We start from the raw sequence: 16,956 nt of genomic DNA, 5'->3' as shown, positions 1-16,956 counted from the left end.
ACTCTCCAATCTACATCAATACGTCCAACATGTTGTTCGTGACCGCACACGTCGAGGACCAGGAGAGCAGAAAGAAGTCGACGGGTCTCGCTTCTGGCCAGGAACAGGGCACCGCGGCATCCTCCTCGGCTATCGATGGGCGCTCTACGACGACCGCAGGACCCTTTGAGTCAGCTGGGTCGCGGGTCGAGGATCCGGCTGTGAAACGCGCGTCGTCGGTGCCGCAGCTACTGAGGCCTCAGAACTCTACTAAGCGGCCATCTTGGAGATTTCTTACTGCATCAAGGTATAGGCGCGGTCCTCGTCTATCTGGGATCTCAATGATGGCACGCGAATTATGAACAGAGAAATGGAACTCGTACCCCTTCTCACCTCACCTCTTTGGCTCAATCGAGACTGGTCTTCTTTCTTCTCTCTCTCTTTGGCTCTTGTACTTCTCATTCCCTTCAACCTCCTTCTCATTCTGTCCTTCCCCCCTTTCCCGTTCCCCCTTTCTTCCAGACCAGCATTAAGAAACCAACACGGGACCAGTCCACACAAAGCATCATTAGACCTGCATTCTCTGCGAAGAGAAAACGCATCACATTTTCCTTTTCCCTTAGTATTAGGCAGTCGACAATCAAGATTTCAGATTTTTCTCCATTCGTATCACGCATTTGTAGCCTCGGTAGCTTTTCTCGTCCAAGGTAGAATAAATCATGGAGTTCGCTGAAATTCGCAATGTTTCTATGTGATACATGCTACATGATCCAGATAAATGATAGTAATGTTCCCTGAGAATTTGGTGCCATTATTTGATTTGCCTGGATCTCATTCTTTGTGCCCCCCGTGTCAGATTGACAAGAATGGGCAACGCCGCTCAGCATGGCTGTGGTCAACACGACAGGGAGGCGAAGTGGAAAGTTTCTGCCATAGTTGGGTTTTTCATTAGCGAATATAAGCCATGGCTGAGGTTTCAAGAGGATTAGTTCTTTTACCATTTGATGCTGGGACGGGTATTCGTTACTGGGCACCTCGACAGAATAAACGTATGCTAATACAGGCCACTATCATTGCGGATCGTTTGACGAGAGTCATAGTTCAGCAAGCGATCGGAGTGAGAATTGTGAGGAGATTGAGTTGGAGTGATGCTGAAGCGTCGGCAGGTTCCATGAGTTTCTGTAAATTGTCTCGATCGTCTCTTCATGGCAGGTAGAGAGAGAGTCCAAGTGGCCGGCGGCACATGGGCCGAGGCGTTGAAGTTGAAACCATCCTCTTTCTGTTCCAGTAGGATCCGGTCACAGTCAGCCGCTTTCTTTTTATCGCCTTTCTTTTGAACACATCTCTATCGCTCCGCAATTGAAACTTAAGAGATCAACACCATCACTCCTCATTTGATATGCATAGGAGCTGGCAAAAACACGTCGTGGTTATGTTTCCGGCAGAGAGGAATACATGGCACCAGCGAGCCTCCAACCGGAGGTATCATTCCACCTCATTGCAGTAGCTACTATAGAGAATACCATATGCTCTTTGCCAAGGCCTATGTTTCTGCCTCACTTGATATCGGGATGATATCACTACATCTTGGATAGTGGTCAAGTCATAACCTGAATCCGATTACTCCTTGATCCGAGGAGACAAGACTCGAGGGGAGGAGCCAAGGACGAGGTTGCTAATGCGTATGTTTCCTGCCACCGTTTGCCCCCATACTCGATTGTCCGTACTCCCTGCGGGGCATGTATGGGAGCGGCAAGGTTCACTACAATCTATCTCGTGCTTGACTACATGAATTCAGTACTCAAATCATTGCTCGGGTAGCCAGGGCAAGCAAGATGGATCGTTTCATAGTTTTTGGACATCGCTACCTTCATATAATATCTGTCAAGACCAGAGATATCAAGACGTATCGGGGCCATGGTCTTGAAAGCAGAATATGGAGCCTTCCTCGAAATGAAGAATGCTGCATCAGGACAATAGGCCTCCCTCTATGGTTTACAGTCTAGCAACACTTGTCGTGGCGCGATGATGAAGGCAGCCGGCCCTCTTGACACAATTGTTCAGCAGAAAACTCTTCTGCCTATTCTCATCATCAACAAGAACGGAGGTTTTGATCTCAATTGAAGCCAAACCAGCCCACGAATACCGTTGTTGACACTGACAAGCAAAACCATAGACTATTTTTTAGGCAGAATCTTGATTTGAGTATGATACAGGTAATTGTACTGAGACATGTTTATGATCCAGGCCTTGTGCTCGTCCCCGCGATGAAATCCCACAAAGAAGGAACCCCTACTGAGACCGAACCAGAGACTTTTGTAGATAGAAGCATGCCTGTAGATACAATATGTATGAGGGACACATATCAACGGATACATTAAGCCGTTGCTAATGCGTTAGGTACGTTTGTTCATGAGGACACTTGGAGGTGACGAGGCCGAAGGGCCGGCAAATGTGGGCCAGGTCCGGCGGGAGAATCGGCGGAGGAAGGTTACTCGTCGGGAGTTGCCTCCGAAGCACCGAAGGAGAAACAAACATGTCCAGAGGATGAAGTCGCTTCTGAGGCGCTGGATAGTGGTCAATCCCCGACGGAATCACTGCCGAAAGCTTTGGTAGAACAGCTCCTCCGTTCAATCATGTTGATCCCCGTATCACTTCTAATGGTCGTATGTTTGCACCGGATCATAAACTTCTGATCGTATAGTGAGGAGCCAGCAAGTGAAGACTAAGTCAACTGAGCCTTGTCGCCATCTCTAGGTAAGTAGGCCACTGCTCACGGTGTCACGGCAAGGAGAACAACGATCAAAAGAGCACGGGCACACAAGTGGCGCTGCGAGGATTCACTGGCAGTGTGTGGGAATACTCCATCAGAGAGAGACCCCTGCAAGGCATTGTTGGGCAGGGCGCAACATGGTCAGGGCCAAAGGACTGGGGGGGGGGGGCTTTCTTGCATTGAACTGCATCTCGTGTTCCCGTGGGAGACCGCAGATGCGATGCTCCCGACTGGGATTCGCGACGTGCTTCTGCAGCGACCGCCTCAGTCGAGCCTCCAATTTCGTTGGCTGTTGCGATCCACGCTGCTTGCACTGCAGCTCGTGTTGGCGGTGTTGGAGAGGGGGGAGCACGAAAAGTGTAACCTTGGCCAAGGCAATCCTTGGATGAAGTTGCCGGATGCGCTACCTTGCCGTGCAGTGTCTCGAATTCGGCCAGGCAGGTGAGGAAGCTCGTATCACTTTTTTTGATAAGGTGCAAGAAATTCCTTGGTCAAAATGGCAGCCCAGCCAGAATCGCTTCCAGTGTCGATGGGCACTCGCTGCGCATTGGATCTTGTTGAGAGGGCAGTGGTTCCACAGACAAGCGAGGACCACGTACTAACTTAAACTCTATTCAACTTTAACCTTGTAATTCAGAAGCTGATCCATTCGAGACACCTGGTGAGACCTCAAAGTGAAATGATTCTCAGCAAACTGCACAGCTTGCGAAGGCAACACTCGCATCACACTGTCGTCCACCACGCGACAGGTTCAGCCCCAATGTGTCCTCTAATGACAATGCCAGCCCAAGAAGCAACCGTTGTTTTACCTTATCAAGAGGGGGCCTGATGTGCTGGACCGGGAACGTGGGCAAATGCCACCCTCTGCCTGCCAGTCCTTTCTTATTCTTCTTGGCCGTGTTACTTTCCCATGCAGGGCTGCATGGAGACGTGTGGACGTGCAACATGGGTGTCTGTCTCGCCGAGTCGCCCCTGGCCCCTGGCCCCTGGGCGGTTGGTTGATTGACTGGCTACCGATGGTTCATGTTGCCGGCTTCCGCCCGCTATCTCTCGAGCCTCGGGCTCATCAACGGTAACGGTAAGTAAATCTTGGTTGGTCTCGTTCTCGGACAATAGAGCCATCTCTGGCATGCTTATTTCCGAGTGCCCCAGCAGAATTCGTCTTATGCTGAGATACGCTGACGTTGGCATGCCCCAAACCGAGTCTTGACACAAATCACTCCGGGTTTTCTCTCAGCTACTGCGTCAGGCGGTCTGCTACTGACGCACCGTATATTGGGTGTTTCTATGAGTTGTTCCAGTCGGCAAGACACAAATCTCATCCACGCCCTGGGATCAATCACCTTGTAACAGTAGTAACGCTTTCTCTCTCTCTCCGTGGCTTTCTGCCAAGAACCTCCTCCCGGTGTCGCGACGTCGCCTTGCCCCAGTCCGATGCAGAAGATCCTTCCCAGGGGCTCGACAAATACATGCAGCCCAGGGTTTAGGGTAACCATCGTTGGTCGAGCAGCAGGCGCTCACAGCCTCTTTAGGCGGCTCGCCTTTCTCCAGTGGGCCGATACCTCTCCCGAAAGGCACTTCCGATGTTGTCGTTATTGCTGCGGTTGTTCTCGTCGGGTTTTGGAATTCTGCTCCGTGCCGTGTTGCCGTTGTTCGCGCTTTCGTGACAGATCCATTGTGAGGAAGTCTCGACATCAACTGAGGCTTTCCGCCATCGTCTGAGTAGCTCAGGCGTTTTCTCCCTCTTCTAATTCTATTCCACCTCACTGTGCCCAATTACGATGATGTTACCGGCGCTTTCTCAGGCTGCATTCTTTGGTCTCTTGTCCTTGGTGAACCCCGTCGCTGCCCAAGAAGACGACCTTGGGAGCGTTCTTCAATCACAATCAAACCTGTCTACGTATTATAATTTGATCAAGGCGAGCCTCGAATTCCTGGGATTTCTTTCATGAGTCCCTATGACTACGAGTCAGAGATTCAGGTAGATAAGAGCCATAATTGCTGACTCTGAACAGAAATACCCCGAAGTAATCCTCAAACTTCCGAACTACGATGGTGTCACAGTAGGTTGTCCTAGCACTCGATTTCGAGCCGCGTCTTTATTCCTGGGCACGCAATCATAAAACTTCCTCCATCAGTGCTAATACAACACCCAGATTGTTGCGCCGTCAAATTCTGCCTTTGAGAACATCCCAGGCACCCAACTAAACGGAATCTGGAACGAATCAGACGCATCAATCGCAGTCCCCATCTTGGAATACCACATCCTCCAGGGCACAGTCTCAACTGGCGCCCTTGAATCGGGACCCTCGGTGCTCCGATCCTCACTACTTCTAAACAAAGCCTGGACCAACGTGACCACGGGGCAGAACGTCCTCGTTAACAAGCAGCCGGGCGACGTCATTGTCTTCACCTCGTCCGAGGGTATTCGCACCACCCAGGTCGAGGGGGACATCAAGTTCGCCGGCGGTCTCATCCAGGTGGTCGACAATCTCTTGATCCCGCCCGCCAGGCTGGAGAATACGACGGACTCGTTCAAGCTCCCAGCCTTCCTCGGCGCGCTGTACGCCGCCAAACTCCTCCCGTCGATAGCGGAGGAGAAGAACGTCACAATCTTTGCGCCCCGCAACGAGGCATTCCAACGCGTCGCCGGCTCCCTGAATAACCTCGACGAAGATGCCTTGAAGAAGTTCCTCAACTACCACGTCGTACCTGGTCAGATCCTAGCCTCCTCGGACCTGAAGAACGGCACCAACCTCACCACCATAGCTACAGAGGACCTGAGCGTCATCCGATCCGGCAATAACCTCTTCCTGAACTCAGCTCAAGTGATCCAGCCAGATATCCTCATCGCTAACGGCATCATGCACATCATCGACAACGTGCTGAATCCGGATGCCCCGTCCCTGACGCCCAACCCCAGCGCCGTCACCCAGCCGCCCGCCTACCCCGAGAGCTCGGGCTCTGGGCTGCCGTTCACAACGGCGATCCCCTGTACCGTCAGTTGCCCCGTGACGACAACCTCCAGTAGTCCCACGGCGGCGAGTTCGACGAGGTCTTCTACGACGGGGGTTCGGACCACAACTAGCCCCGGCGCGGCGGTGCGAACGGGTGTGGCTGCTGGTGCGGCTCTGCTTGCGGGGCTTGCCGCATTGGCTTAGGGCTGAATCTGTGGGGGTCGATTGTCTGGACGGCTAGTTTGAGGCGTTAGTACCACGGTATAAGATGAAGATAGTATACCTTAGTAATAAATGAGACTGAGTGTTGGAAGACAGGATGAATGGCCGCAGTCCGATGCCCCGCAGCAACGAGTTATGATGCGAGTGACGTGCCTGGCGGACTTCAGGCTTCCTTTTATGATTCATAGAGCACAACGTCGAGAAGCAAGGTGCTTTTGATTGCAGCAAAAACTACTCTTCCGTTTGTAACGGCAAGATAACTCACCGTTCACCTAGTCCCCTCTTGCGTCCACTTCCAAAGCCTCTGTGTGATCTGGCAAGGCAGATTCTATAACCTGGATCCAGGTCCAGGTTTCCCAAGGATGTAAGTGGCATTCTTCAAGATTTCCTGTCGCTGGCTACTCGCAATCAGATGTTGCCAATGATTCAGCACGGGCTATTTATATCGAAGCCAAGTGCCTGTCAAAGCCTCAAGCAACCGAGGTTTGAACTTCAATTTCCAATTCCTGTGTTGAAGATTGGGAAAGGGTTTCTTCATTGTCATACACTCCTCGCTCTCACCCTAATTATCCAGACAGCCATCATTCTCACTGTGGTAGGCAGATTTTCATAAAGACAACTTCAATGTAAAGATGTGAACTAATGAGGATTGTCTTCATGGGTTCAATATCACTGTGTTCTTCGAAGCATTTGCGTTACAAGTCATTTGATCACTACGCTCCTGAACCTTCCCCACATAGGTAGGTAGGTAGGTAGACAAGATGGATCTATTGGACTATCACGAACGTGAGATACACCTCTATTCCACCTCTGCGTAGCTATAGTGTAAGTGGAGACCTTTTCTGTAAACTTGAAGGTAAGAAGAGATGATAACATCTCGGTCGAGGGGTTGTCACGCTATCCTCCGACTTATACAGCGGGGCTTCTGCAAAACCAGCAAACTCAGAGCGAGTACAAATCAACTTGGGTTGGGAATTCTAGTCTTGGAATAGCATCGTCAAGGAAATGCAGGCAGCAGCAGCAGAGATGGACTTCTATGCTCTATACATGTTCAAGGTCAAGCTTTTTTCACGAGATTTGTACCAGTCATTGTTCAGCTCGACATCATCGCCAGAGTTGAACCATTTCGTACATTTCGCTGTGCCGTACAAAGAGGCTATTGGTTAGGCAAGAGAAGCTCTCCAACCCGCCCAACCTCACATCTTGTGTGTTATGAGGCTCAAGTTCAAAGCCATTGCTGATTTGTAGCAACATATTTACTTTCCACCAAACCACCCCTCCCCCCTTCAGTCCAAGCATTCTCTACAAATCCAGTAGCACAATCTTATGAATTCGGCTAGTAACCCAAGGCCACCGCCGCAGGCCCGCATCTCGCCGCACTGCAGTCGTCACACTTTCCCAGTTGCCAACCGGCCAGCGCATACCCAACATCAGTCGGATCCCCGGGTAGACAAAACCCTGCTTCGTGGCGTGGCAAGAATGCATGCTCCGTTGTCCAGCTCGCCCAGGGTTTGGGCCTTTCGTCGCTCTAGCCCTTTCGTAAAGCGTTAATGCATTGCATGCAGAGTACCCTGTCTGTCTGCAGCAAATAAAAGCGCTCTGATCTATGTAGGGTTGCTCCCGACCAAAAGGACAAATTCTGCCTTGGCACAGCTGCAGATGACTTAGATTGATCAACCATCCAGCCACCCAACAATCTGTATGCCCCTCGATAACAACGTATCTATCAGCCACACAAACGGCCGTCAACGACTGCTTTGTAGAAGTTGGATACTGGCGACGACACGTTGCTCCTATGGCCGTTGCCTCAACTGAAACATACATTCTATTTGGTACTCTGCCACCAGATAACGACGAGACTTGTGAGCTGCGAGGTCACCGCGATTGGACCACAGGTCACCAGTCATAGGCCAACCCCAATGCGAGACTTGCGCAGCTTGACGTGGTGGGCAGAGGGGGAGGCGTCGGGAGGGTTGGGGTTTCTTGCCTTCTCAGTGCAGACGCCTTATTCCTAAAATAACCGTTTAGGCGAGCTGCACGCCTGACTGGCCGGGGAAAATCGAAGCCAACGTAGAACACGAGAAGGAGGGGCAGCCATCTCGGCCAGCAAAAGGCGGGGTCAATGAGCTTGTGCGGCGACTGACTGGCTCGTCCAGCCACCACACCAAATACTCAAAGAACATGCCCATGGGCTCATTGCGATGCAAGACCTTCAGTCGTCAGACCTCAATGCAACGTCGACAAAGCTCCTTGAGATGCGTGGCAAAGATAACCGTATTGCGAATGATAGTACGGCGCAGCGGCGGTCTAGCTAGGTATAGTTGGCGGGGACGTGTTGAAGTCTCCCATCAACACCATGAACACTACAACGGTTTACAGCAGACTATCAAGCGACGGATGATTGTGTAACATGGCTTCGTGTGTAACATGACTTCGTGTGTTGATATGGCAGTGGTGGTTCCATGGCGTGCCACATACAGCCCGTGTGACAAGAGCTCAACTCATGTGCTGTAACCAAAACATCGAGACATACCGACTCCGCGGAGCGGGTTCAGCTAGGGGTACTGCCGCAGGAGAGAATTCCCTACCAAAAGAAAAGCCCGATGTGATCAGAGCCCGTTGAGCTTCAATAGAGGAAGCCCAATGTGATGGACATGGTCCAAACCGTCGAATGAGAAAACCCCAATGTTTCGTACATGGCCTCATCAAGGATTGCCGTACTGCAGTATAGAGCTGCCTTTGCAGCTCGACTGGCCGATATTGAAACGCTAACGCATGTTTGATGCAGTGTCCTCGGCCCTCTTGCTTTTCTGAAGCTTGCCAACCTGCCAGCTACATTTGCATTGCAGATGTCTTCCTGCGTGATAATCGGCAAGTGCCCCGAATGTGACGTTGTGCGTCAGCAGGACCGAGGCCGAATCTTGTCCTTTGTAGAGACGGCTTGCCATATCTTGACGCCAACAAAGGCAGCGCTCCCAAGTCAAGTTTTTTAGACCACTAGTAGAGGCAGCTGTAAGATAGCAACAAGAGAAAGGAAGACATTTGCCGCTTCGCCGGGGTCCGTTCCGGAGGCGTCGATCTTCCGAAGATGGCTCCAGTGGAATAACCTAGGATGAAAACTAAGGATTCTGAGGGCAGAGTCGGAAGTGCGATAGTACAGCCAGCGGCAGGGCCGGCACAAGCATTCTCGAGGCCGAGATCAAACATGTTGGATTCAAGTGTTACTCGCCACCCTCGGGAAACATCTGGGAGCTGGAAGCACACTCCTTGCCGATCGTCGAATTCAGCTCCAAGGCGGATCGTCCGAGCTGCTGGGAAAGAGCACGATCCAGACACCCAGGTTTTCCGAGGGAAAGGGCATGGACATAGTCAATGTTATATCCTGGGTCGCTTTGGAGAAGGCCGCTGGGCTAGAGTTGGTGATGCCAAATCTCGATGAAAATTTGCGTGAGGTGAATGTGTCTGGCAGATGAACCTTCTGTAGCTACAACAGCAAAAGCATTGGTGTTCCAACGGATTATCGTCCGATGTTCTGCAACTCTTTGACATGGAGCCTGTTGGCTTTGGCCCCGGGAGGCCTACACTACTTCAGCTGAACGCCGTTTCCTCAGTCTCGTATCGGGCCAAAACCATGGCTCTTGGTGAGATGCCGTAAGCCAAGAGCACAGGCGCGCGGTAGGCCTGTCGACGCAGGCCGAGTCTGGCACCTGGAAGGAGCTGATTTGAGTTGAGCTTTGACGCCATCGCGACACGATGGCGACGGCCTTGACGTGACGGTGGAAATTGCGGTAGGGAGTCCAGGAGGGGACCAAGACGGGCCATGAAAAACCGGCTCAATCCTGTCGGACGCTATTGAGATCTAGTCCTAAAGAAGTAGCATCTCTTATCATCTCTTCTTCGTCCGACCAACGACCAAACCAGGGACCAGGGGGCCAGCAGGAGAGCAAACAGGGGTTTTAATGCAGGTACAAGGGCATCGTTGAGCGAAGTGGCCGATGCATGCACGCCACCGAGCTAGCAAGCGCACCATAACAAGCCGCATGGGCAAATCTCTTGCTGCTTTTCCTGGCGTCTTGTTGTTCATGGCAGTGCTTTCTGGCCGCGAGGAAGCAAGGTAACCACGGCAAGACGGGAAGCGGGCCTGGCAAGGGCCAAGGGTGGTGCTGGCAGGCGGAGACCGAGGGAAGACAGAGAGCAGTCGGTACTTGTGATGTTGCCATCATATGTCCAGGGCTGAAGGCGAAGCGTTCTGCAGTGTTTCAATAGTGAGGTTTCGTGGTGGCCGTGCCGGATGGCATGATGAGATAGTGATCCTTGATCTTCGAGAGGTTTATCCGTATATGGCGACAGCTGAACAGGTAGCGCCGAGATGGATACGTACGTGTTGTGGGACTGTCTTGGGTGGTAATATTGGGCAAACGGCGAGGCCAGACCAGACGAAGCGGGACTGGATTGCTTCAGGTCTGGGTTCGTCAAGGTGAGGGCAAAGGGGAGGCCGAAGAAACGGGCGAGGATTGTCGTCGTCGAAGTGTTTGGTGAAAGAAACAAATGCGGCCCCGTCCGAACTAGCAAAGGCCGGATTCAAAGTTAACGATCAAGTGGGCAAGCTGAAAGGGGGTCGAGGAGGTGGCACCGGGGGCACCGGGGGTAGGGGGAGCAGGTGGGTGGGACGTGGAGAGGAAGTGGAAGCGGAAAAGAGAGAGAGGAAGAGGAAGCGACAAAAAGAGACGGAGGGGTGTGTGGTAGTACTGCGGTACGTACAGTGTGCAGTCTTGCCTATCGATTTTCACTGTGGCTGATCCAGGGGCCTCGGTGAGCTACATGGCTTCCGTCAAGCCCTGGAGTGTGCCAAAATACTGTGTGAGAACTGCCTCTTGACACCCACTTGACACCGTACTGTGTACGGATATCAAGTCCTGTACCTCCCAAAATGGGCCACAATGCACAATGGCAGAATCGGCGGAAAGTACATTGGCTGAGGTACCCGACCCGCGCCTAGCCATCCTGATCTTAGCTCGCCCAGGAGCACCTTTGATCTGCCTGCGTCTTCTCCTGTTGGCGGCGACCTGACCTGCCTTTTACCTCCCCGGTCTCGCCTTTTCCTTCATGTCCAGCTGGGATTCTTTCTTCTCCCCTTCGCCTTGTCCGCCGCTGTGAGCAGTACAAATCTTTCTCCTGCCGCTCTTTCTCACTGCCATTGACGAGTCTGCTCATCTGAACTGGCATTGTGACAATTGGCAAACCATTCGCTTTCCACGATCGGCGGTTCTACATTCGTTATACCCTCGCTCACTTACCATTGGCCACTGTGAGGAACACGCACTCTTCTACATAAAGCCGCAAGGCCATCAACCTCTTCCGGCAACTTCACCCCTCGTCTATAACACACTATGGATCAAGATCAGTACAGCCAGGGCTACTACTCCCGCCCAGCAGCTGGACTGCCGTCACAGGCCACCACGGCCGCCGGAACCCCTCTTCGCCCCGGTACGCCTAATACTGAGAACAGCCGCAATCCCTTTGGCGATGGTATCGAGTCGCAAGCTTCCCAGAGAGGCCCCATGGCCGGCACCCCAATGGGTACAAACCCATTCGGCACGCCTGCCGTCTCGCGACCTGCCTCGAGCTTCGGCTCATCCAGTGCCATTGGCGCCCGCTTCGACGAGCGCTCCCAGCGGTATTTCCACTCGAGACGTATTCGCAAGGAGGATGTCGAAAAGCCTTGGTTGGACAAGGCCGACCCCAAGGAGAAATGGGTCACCATCATTCCTATTATCGGTATCTTCATTGGTCTCGCCGTCTCTGGCTTCCTTGTCTGGGACGGAATCAATAGTGTCGTAAAGCACAAGTACTGTCCCATTCTTATGGAGGATTTCTCCGGCGGCAGTCTCGACAGCAACATCTGGACTCAGGAGGTGCAAGTCGGCGGCTTTGGGTACGTTGCCTCGCTCACATTCCTCACCCCGCACAGCGCTAATGCCATTCCAGCAACGGTGAATTCCAGCAGACCACTGCCGATGGCGAGAACGTCTTCCTCAAGGACGGCAACTTGGTCATCCTTCCCACTCTCCAAGACTCCGCTCTCATTGAGAAGGATAATGAGATTGACCTGCTCAAGGACGGAACTTGCACTTCTACCGAGTTCTCTGCCTGTGTTGCTGCTACCAACACCACCTCCGGCAACTCTTCCATTGTTCCCCCCACCAAGTCTGGCCGCATCAACACCAAGAAGGGTGCTACCCTCAAGTATGGCCGCGTCGAGGTCGTCGCCAAGCTCCCCAAGGGTGATTGGCTCTGGCCTGCCATCTGGATGATGCCCGTTGAGGATACCTATGGTGCCTGGCCCCTCTCGGGCGAGATTGATATCATGGAGTCCCGCGGTAACAACTGGACCTATGCACAGGGTGGTAACAACATTGTCTCCTCTGCTCTGCACTGGGGCCCCGACCAAGCCAACGATGCCTGGTGGAGGACCAACAACAAACGTCAGGCCCTGCACACGACATATAGTGATGAGTTCAATACTTTTGGGCTTGAATGGTCCCAGAAGTACCTTTTCACCTACGTCAACAGCCGTTTGTTGCAGGTCCTCTATACCAACTTTGACGAGCCCATGTGGCAGCGTGGCGACTTCCCCCAGACCAACTCCAATGGTTCCCGTCTAGAGGATGTCTGGAGTCAAACTGGCCGTTCCAACACCCCCTTTGACCAGAAGTTTTATCTCATCATTAACGTGGCTGTCGGCGGTACCAACGGCTGGTTCGAGGATGGCCAGTCTGGCAAGCCGTGGGTGGGAAACGGCCCCAACGTCAAGAAGGATTTCTGGAATGCTCGCGACCAGTGGTACCCTACCTGGACCCAACCCGAGCTCACTGTTCAGAAGGTTTCCATGTGGCAGCAGTGCGACGGCAACGAGGATCTGTAGAAACTCACTTGGACGGCCGTTTTTCTTTTGGAGTTTTCCGCACAGTTACATATAGACGGCAACATGCACAATTGGGATAGATGATGGGCGCGCGGTGCGGGTTTTACAACGGAAGGCGATTACTCTGGAATACCAACTTGGGATGCTAACCCAGGTGCTTTGAGCACATATACTTGACGACTATATCTTGGATTATGAGTAGGACATTGGGAGACGCAAACTTATTACCATCTAATGAATTTGAAATCTTTCTTCAACCAAAATTTCCCTGTTAAATATTTGTTAATATTTATGAGTTTACTGTGAATCTACCCGATTACTCTCAACATTGTCAAGCGGCAGCTTTGACATGGAAGCTATGCCACTGCTGACAACTTTGGAACCCTGCACGTCGAGACTCAAGGCAGATAAATGGCCGATGCAGTCATCATCACTGCCACTGTAACCGACACCAGCCAGCTGCTGTCAGACGTTGCAGCCACTCGCCTCCACTTCACGCATATGCGACACTTCCAGGCTGGTGGGCTTATCACAGCGCCCGGCCAACACCTGTACGCGCACAACAAGGGCCCCCGCAAGACAACCATGCGGCGGGCTATTGGCGCCTTCTTCCCTTTCGTTACCTGACAGCGTGGCAGCAAAACAGCCAAGAATCAAGGGCCGGAAGACAGGGGGACCTTTGGATCCCGCCGTAGCTCATCAAATCGCCCTCACATTTGACTGGATGGTCGAGGGTTCTACATTTGGTTTCCCTGGTCGCTACCAGCTTCTTTGGCGATGCAATGCTACTTTCTGACCATGGCCAGAAAGCGAACTGTTTGCCACCCTGCCTGGGGGGGCTCTACTAGCATCCAGTTTTTGCTTTATTCACCTCGTCAATCACAATGTGGCCGATGGACGGGAGATGAAAGTTGAGATACTATTGCCCTCGCGTCTTTTACGTCGGCCTTTCATCTGGGCAAGGTGTCCTGTGATTGATTAAAGAAATTGAGAACTTCATCAGCTGTCATCAGCGCGGCGGAGAACTCAGTGTTACAGATACACAAGAATCCCGGGGTCTGTCTCTGTTGATACGTGTGAACATTACAGATCTAGGCTGCTTCACCTCTCGAAATAGGGTCTCGGGCTGTACAAGCTGGGGGCACGCCACAGGTGAATCACAATCCGCCCTTCCGAACGAGCGTGAGACTGTCCCGCCTCAAATATAGAGTTGAAGAAAGACCTTATGAGACCAGGGAGGGTATGAGAAGTGTGTCTCATTATAAGACCCATGCCTGAGGCGGAGAAGGGGGACATTGATTGATTGTGGCCGCCTTATGTGTCTTGGATCGAATCCGCCATGGGTCGTGAGTCGAAATTGCCATCCCTTCTGCATCATGAAAGGTGATAATGATGACGATGATGATGTGAATATGGGGGAGGTAGGTCCACGGTGGTAGCCCGATTGACTGGGAGAAACAAGACGCAGGATTTCGTCCAAGTCTCTGTCTCTACTACAATGTACAAATCTCCAAAGAGTTGAGTGAGCCGTCCGTGTACCAAAGAAGTAGTAGAACCCACAAATTCAGGTTCGAGGTGAGCAGGTGAGCTTCAGGTCGAACGAGCCCGTGGACACCTTGGGGTTACCGCAGTGGATACCCGACTTTCAGTCACCGACAGTAGGTAAGGAGGCGCCCTGAATGTTTCCGACAGGGAAGCGTTCGTCAATCTTGACCCTCGTCGCATCAAGTGAAGTGGGAACAGAAAGGATTTGAGAAGTAGACTGAGAATCTAGGTTTTGAGTAAGCTATCTGATTGACTGGCGAAAGTGGACAAGTGCCGTGATGATGATGATTCAATGGGACTCGCTCAGAGAAACGCGAATTGGTACCTGGGAATCAACAGCTAGAGACGGGGAATTAAGATTTTTCAGCAGTGTCTTGGCGCATTGCGGTGACCACGTTGGAGGAGTCCTACACGTGTTCTGTTTTCCCGCTCATCCACCTACATGGAGGGCCCCGCACCAACACACCAAATGTGACCTCGGCTGGTGGGCGAGTGCCTGGGAAACAGGTGCGCCCGGCAGGGATTGGTACTTGGGCTCTCTCCAACCAGAGTCTCCCGGGCTTCTCAGAGGGGAGGTTATGTTGCATTGCTACGGGGTCCTTGAATATGAACCTTTGCTGTCTCGCTCGCCGTTGCGTGTCCATTGCATGCCATTCATGCCGGGAAAGAGTCAAATCTCTTCTATTCTTCCTAGGTACAAAGGCGACACAAGCGCAGACACGGGCTGCTCGGACTCCCGTTTCCCTTGTTACAGGAACCTTCGGTGCGAGCCGCCAGATGAAAAAAATCGGGAGTCCCACACCGGCACCGCGGCAGCAAGTCTTTGTGGGCGGTCGACGATGAGCGATCTGATTCGGGATCATGCACGCCGTCAAGCTGACATCCCCTGCAGATGCCACGGACCCTTTCTTCGTCTACACTACAATTCCTGTCCAGATTTGATCCCTCAGCTCGCCACAAGTCTCAAGATGCACCAGCCTTGCAACACATGCCTGGTGGGGATAGATATCGGAGTGATTGCTATAAGCAGGGGATGTCCCGCAATCTAAAGGTAGATTCGTCTCGGGGGTTTCGGTGGACACACGATGGAGAAACGCCGCCATGACCGCAGCTTGAAAAATGGGCTGATGGAGCTTTGTTTCCTGCTTCTAGCCAGACGCGCGGGGGTCAAGGGACCGCCGGTCCTCTTTACACTTTTTCTGCTCTCAGCAGACTGCCGCGTACCTTAAAAAGGCTAACTATTAAGTTCAGTACCTTATAACTATAAACAAGTATTGAAAAAATTCTTTTTATATTTTAAAATTAATTTACTTAGCCAATGTGGGAAAGACAACTTCGTTGACGTGCTCAGAGACCAGCGGAATCTTTTGGACCCCGCGTGCCAGAGTTGATTGCAAACACCTCTCCATCGTGCGGAACCTTTGAGGTATCCAATTCGTATGGGTCTGGCCCGGCCTGGCCCTGGGTACTCGTGTAACTATAGACACAGGCCACAGCCCGACAAGGGGTCTTTCACGTTTTCTCTCTCTCCGGGGGATCCGCCCGCGATCCTGAGTGCCCACAACCCATCCACCCATACCGGTGGGTCGGAAGACTACCGGGTGCCCGAGGAATGTCGCCGACGAGCTAGACCAAGCGTGCCAAGCTAGCAGTTTCTTACCACAATCAGAATGGGTACTTTGCTGGGCCAGAGAGGACTGGAGCTGAGATATGCTGGCTGTCGTCGCCGGCATACTGCCGTCAAGGGGTCTCCCGCCAAAGCTGCCAGTCACACTGGACGGCTGGCCCTGGAAGGATCCTGGTCATGGAAGCGGGCGGGGCGTGCTTGTCACCGCTGCGATCCCAACGTTGCCCGCTCGAACGCACCTGCAAGCGGACGTGGAGGTGAGGTTGTCGGCTGCCGGTGACATGCGTCCGCAGAGAAGATTGCGAAAATCCGGCTTGACTACCACAGCCTTATCTCGACAGGGGTTGCGGAAGGGGATTTGTTGAGGAGTCGAAGCCGCGAATCTGATAGTGAGAGGCGCTAGGGGACGACTGGATGAAGATTGCACCCGACAGGATGGGTGGCACTGCTATTCTCGGAATAGGCAATAGAGTGAGACAGAGATTGACAACGGTCCACGGACAAAGTCGCACGCGTCAGTCGACGATAGTTCCAGAGACTCCAGAAACGGGCGCCGCGGACATCTTACGAGGACCCAGGATGGCGGGTTGAGGTGAAATTAGGAAGCACAACGCCACCAGCGAGTCGCCTGGGAATATCCCACGTTGCGAGTTAGTTCGGCATCAAGCCATCGCGGCTGCGGCTGAAGATCATGCACCATGTTGGACTTTGACAAGTCTAGAGAGGCCGCGCAGTGTTCTCCTGATTTTAAGAGCGCGCCAAAGTTGAGTTACCCCTTATCCTCACCTGAGTGGAAATTGACACTTCAGCCACGATATCTGCCATCGCGACGTCGGCAAGCCGCAGGGGAGGAAGCCGAGGTATGGCCAAGCGTGGCTGCCGCCGGAGCCTGGAGGGAGCCTGGAGTTGAGTTCAGATGAAAAAGCGT

General features: G+C 52.6%; 5 protein-coding genes across 5 annotated transcripts; all 5 read left to right on the top strand.

The window, feature by feature from the left end:
- Positions 1–29: 29 nt before the first annotated feature.
- On the top strand, positions 30–341 carry CORC01_01342 (uncharacterized protein; the record flags this gene model as incomplete). Its single annotated transcript, XM_022612998.1, has 1 exon — positions 30–341. The coding sequence occupies one exon, from the start codon at positions 30–32 to the stop codon at positions 339–341; it is 312 nt and encodes a 103-aa protein (XP_022480426.1).
- Positions 342–4,700: 4,359 nt separating this feature from the next.
- Positions 4,701–5,913, top strand: CORC01_01341 (fasciclin domain-containing protein; the record flags this gene model as incomplete). The annotated part of the gene is made up of 3 exons (XM_022612997.1): positions 4,701–4,733; positions 4,768–4,815; positions 4,909–5,913. 3 exons carry the CDS (start codon positions 4,701–4,703, stop codon positions 5,911–5,913), a joined length of 1,086 nt encoding a protein of 361 aa, XP_022480425.1.
- A 3,223-nt stretch (positions 5,914–9,136) lies between these two features.
- CORC01_01340 (uncharacterized protein) lies at positions 9,137–9,370 on the top strand (the record flags this gene model as incomplete). Its single annotated transcript, XM_022612996.1, has 1 exon — positions 9,137–9,370. The coding sequence occupies one exon, from the start codon at positions 9,137–9,139 to the stop codon at positions 9,368–9,370; it is 234 nt and encodes a 77-aa protein (XP_022480424.1).
- Positions 9,371–11,321: 1,951 nt separating this feature from the next.
- On the top strand, positions 11,322–12,856 carry CORC01_01339 (beta-1,3-glucan-binding protein; the record flags this gene model as incomplete). The annotated part of the gene is made up of 2 exons (XM_022612995.1): positions 11,322–11,866; positions 11,920–12,856. The coding sequence occupies 2 exons, from the start codon at positions 11,322–11,324 to the stop codon at positions 12,854–12,856; spliced, it is 1,482 nt and encodes a 493-aa protein (XP_022480423.1).
- Positions 12,857–13,267: 411 nt separating this feature from the next.
- CORC01_01338 (uncharacterized protein) lies at positions 13,268–13,483 on the top strand (the record flags this gene model as incomplete). Its single annotated transcript, XM_022612994.1, has 1 exon — positions 13,268–13,483. The coding sequence occupies one exon, from the start codon at positions 13,268–13,270 to the stop codon at positions 13,481–13,483; it is 216 nt and encodes a 71-aa protein (XP_022480422.1).
- Between the last annotated feature and the right edge of the window lie 3,473 nt (positions 13,484–16,956).

The sequence above is a fragment of the Colletotrichum orchidophilum genome (assembly GCF_001831195.1).
Source record: "Colletotrichum orchidophilum strain IMI 309357 chromosome Unknown Scaffold_7.1, whole genome shotgun sequence".
NCBI lineage: Eukaryota > Fungi > Ascomycota > Sordariomycetes > Glomerellales > Glomerellaceae > Colletotrichum > Colletotrichum orchidophilum.
Note: the sequence above shows the minus strand (reverse complement) of the source record. Positions and strands in the feature narration are given on the sequence as shown.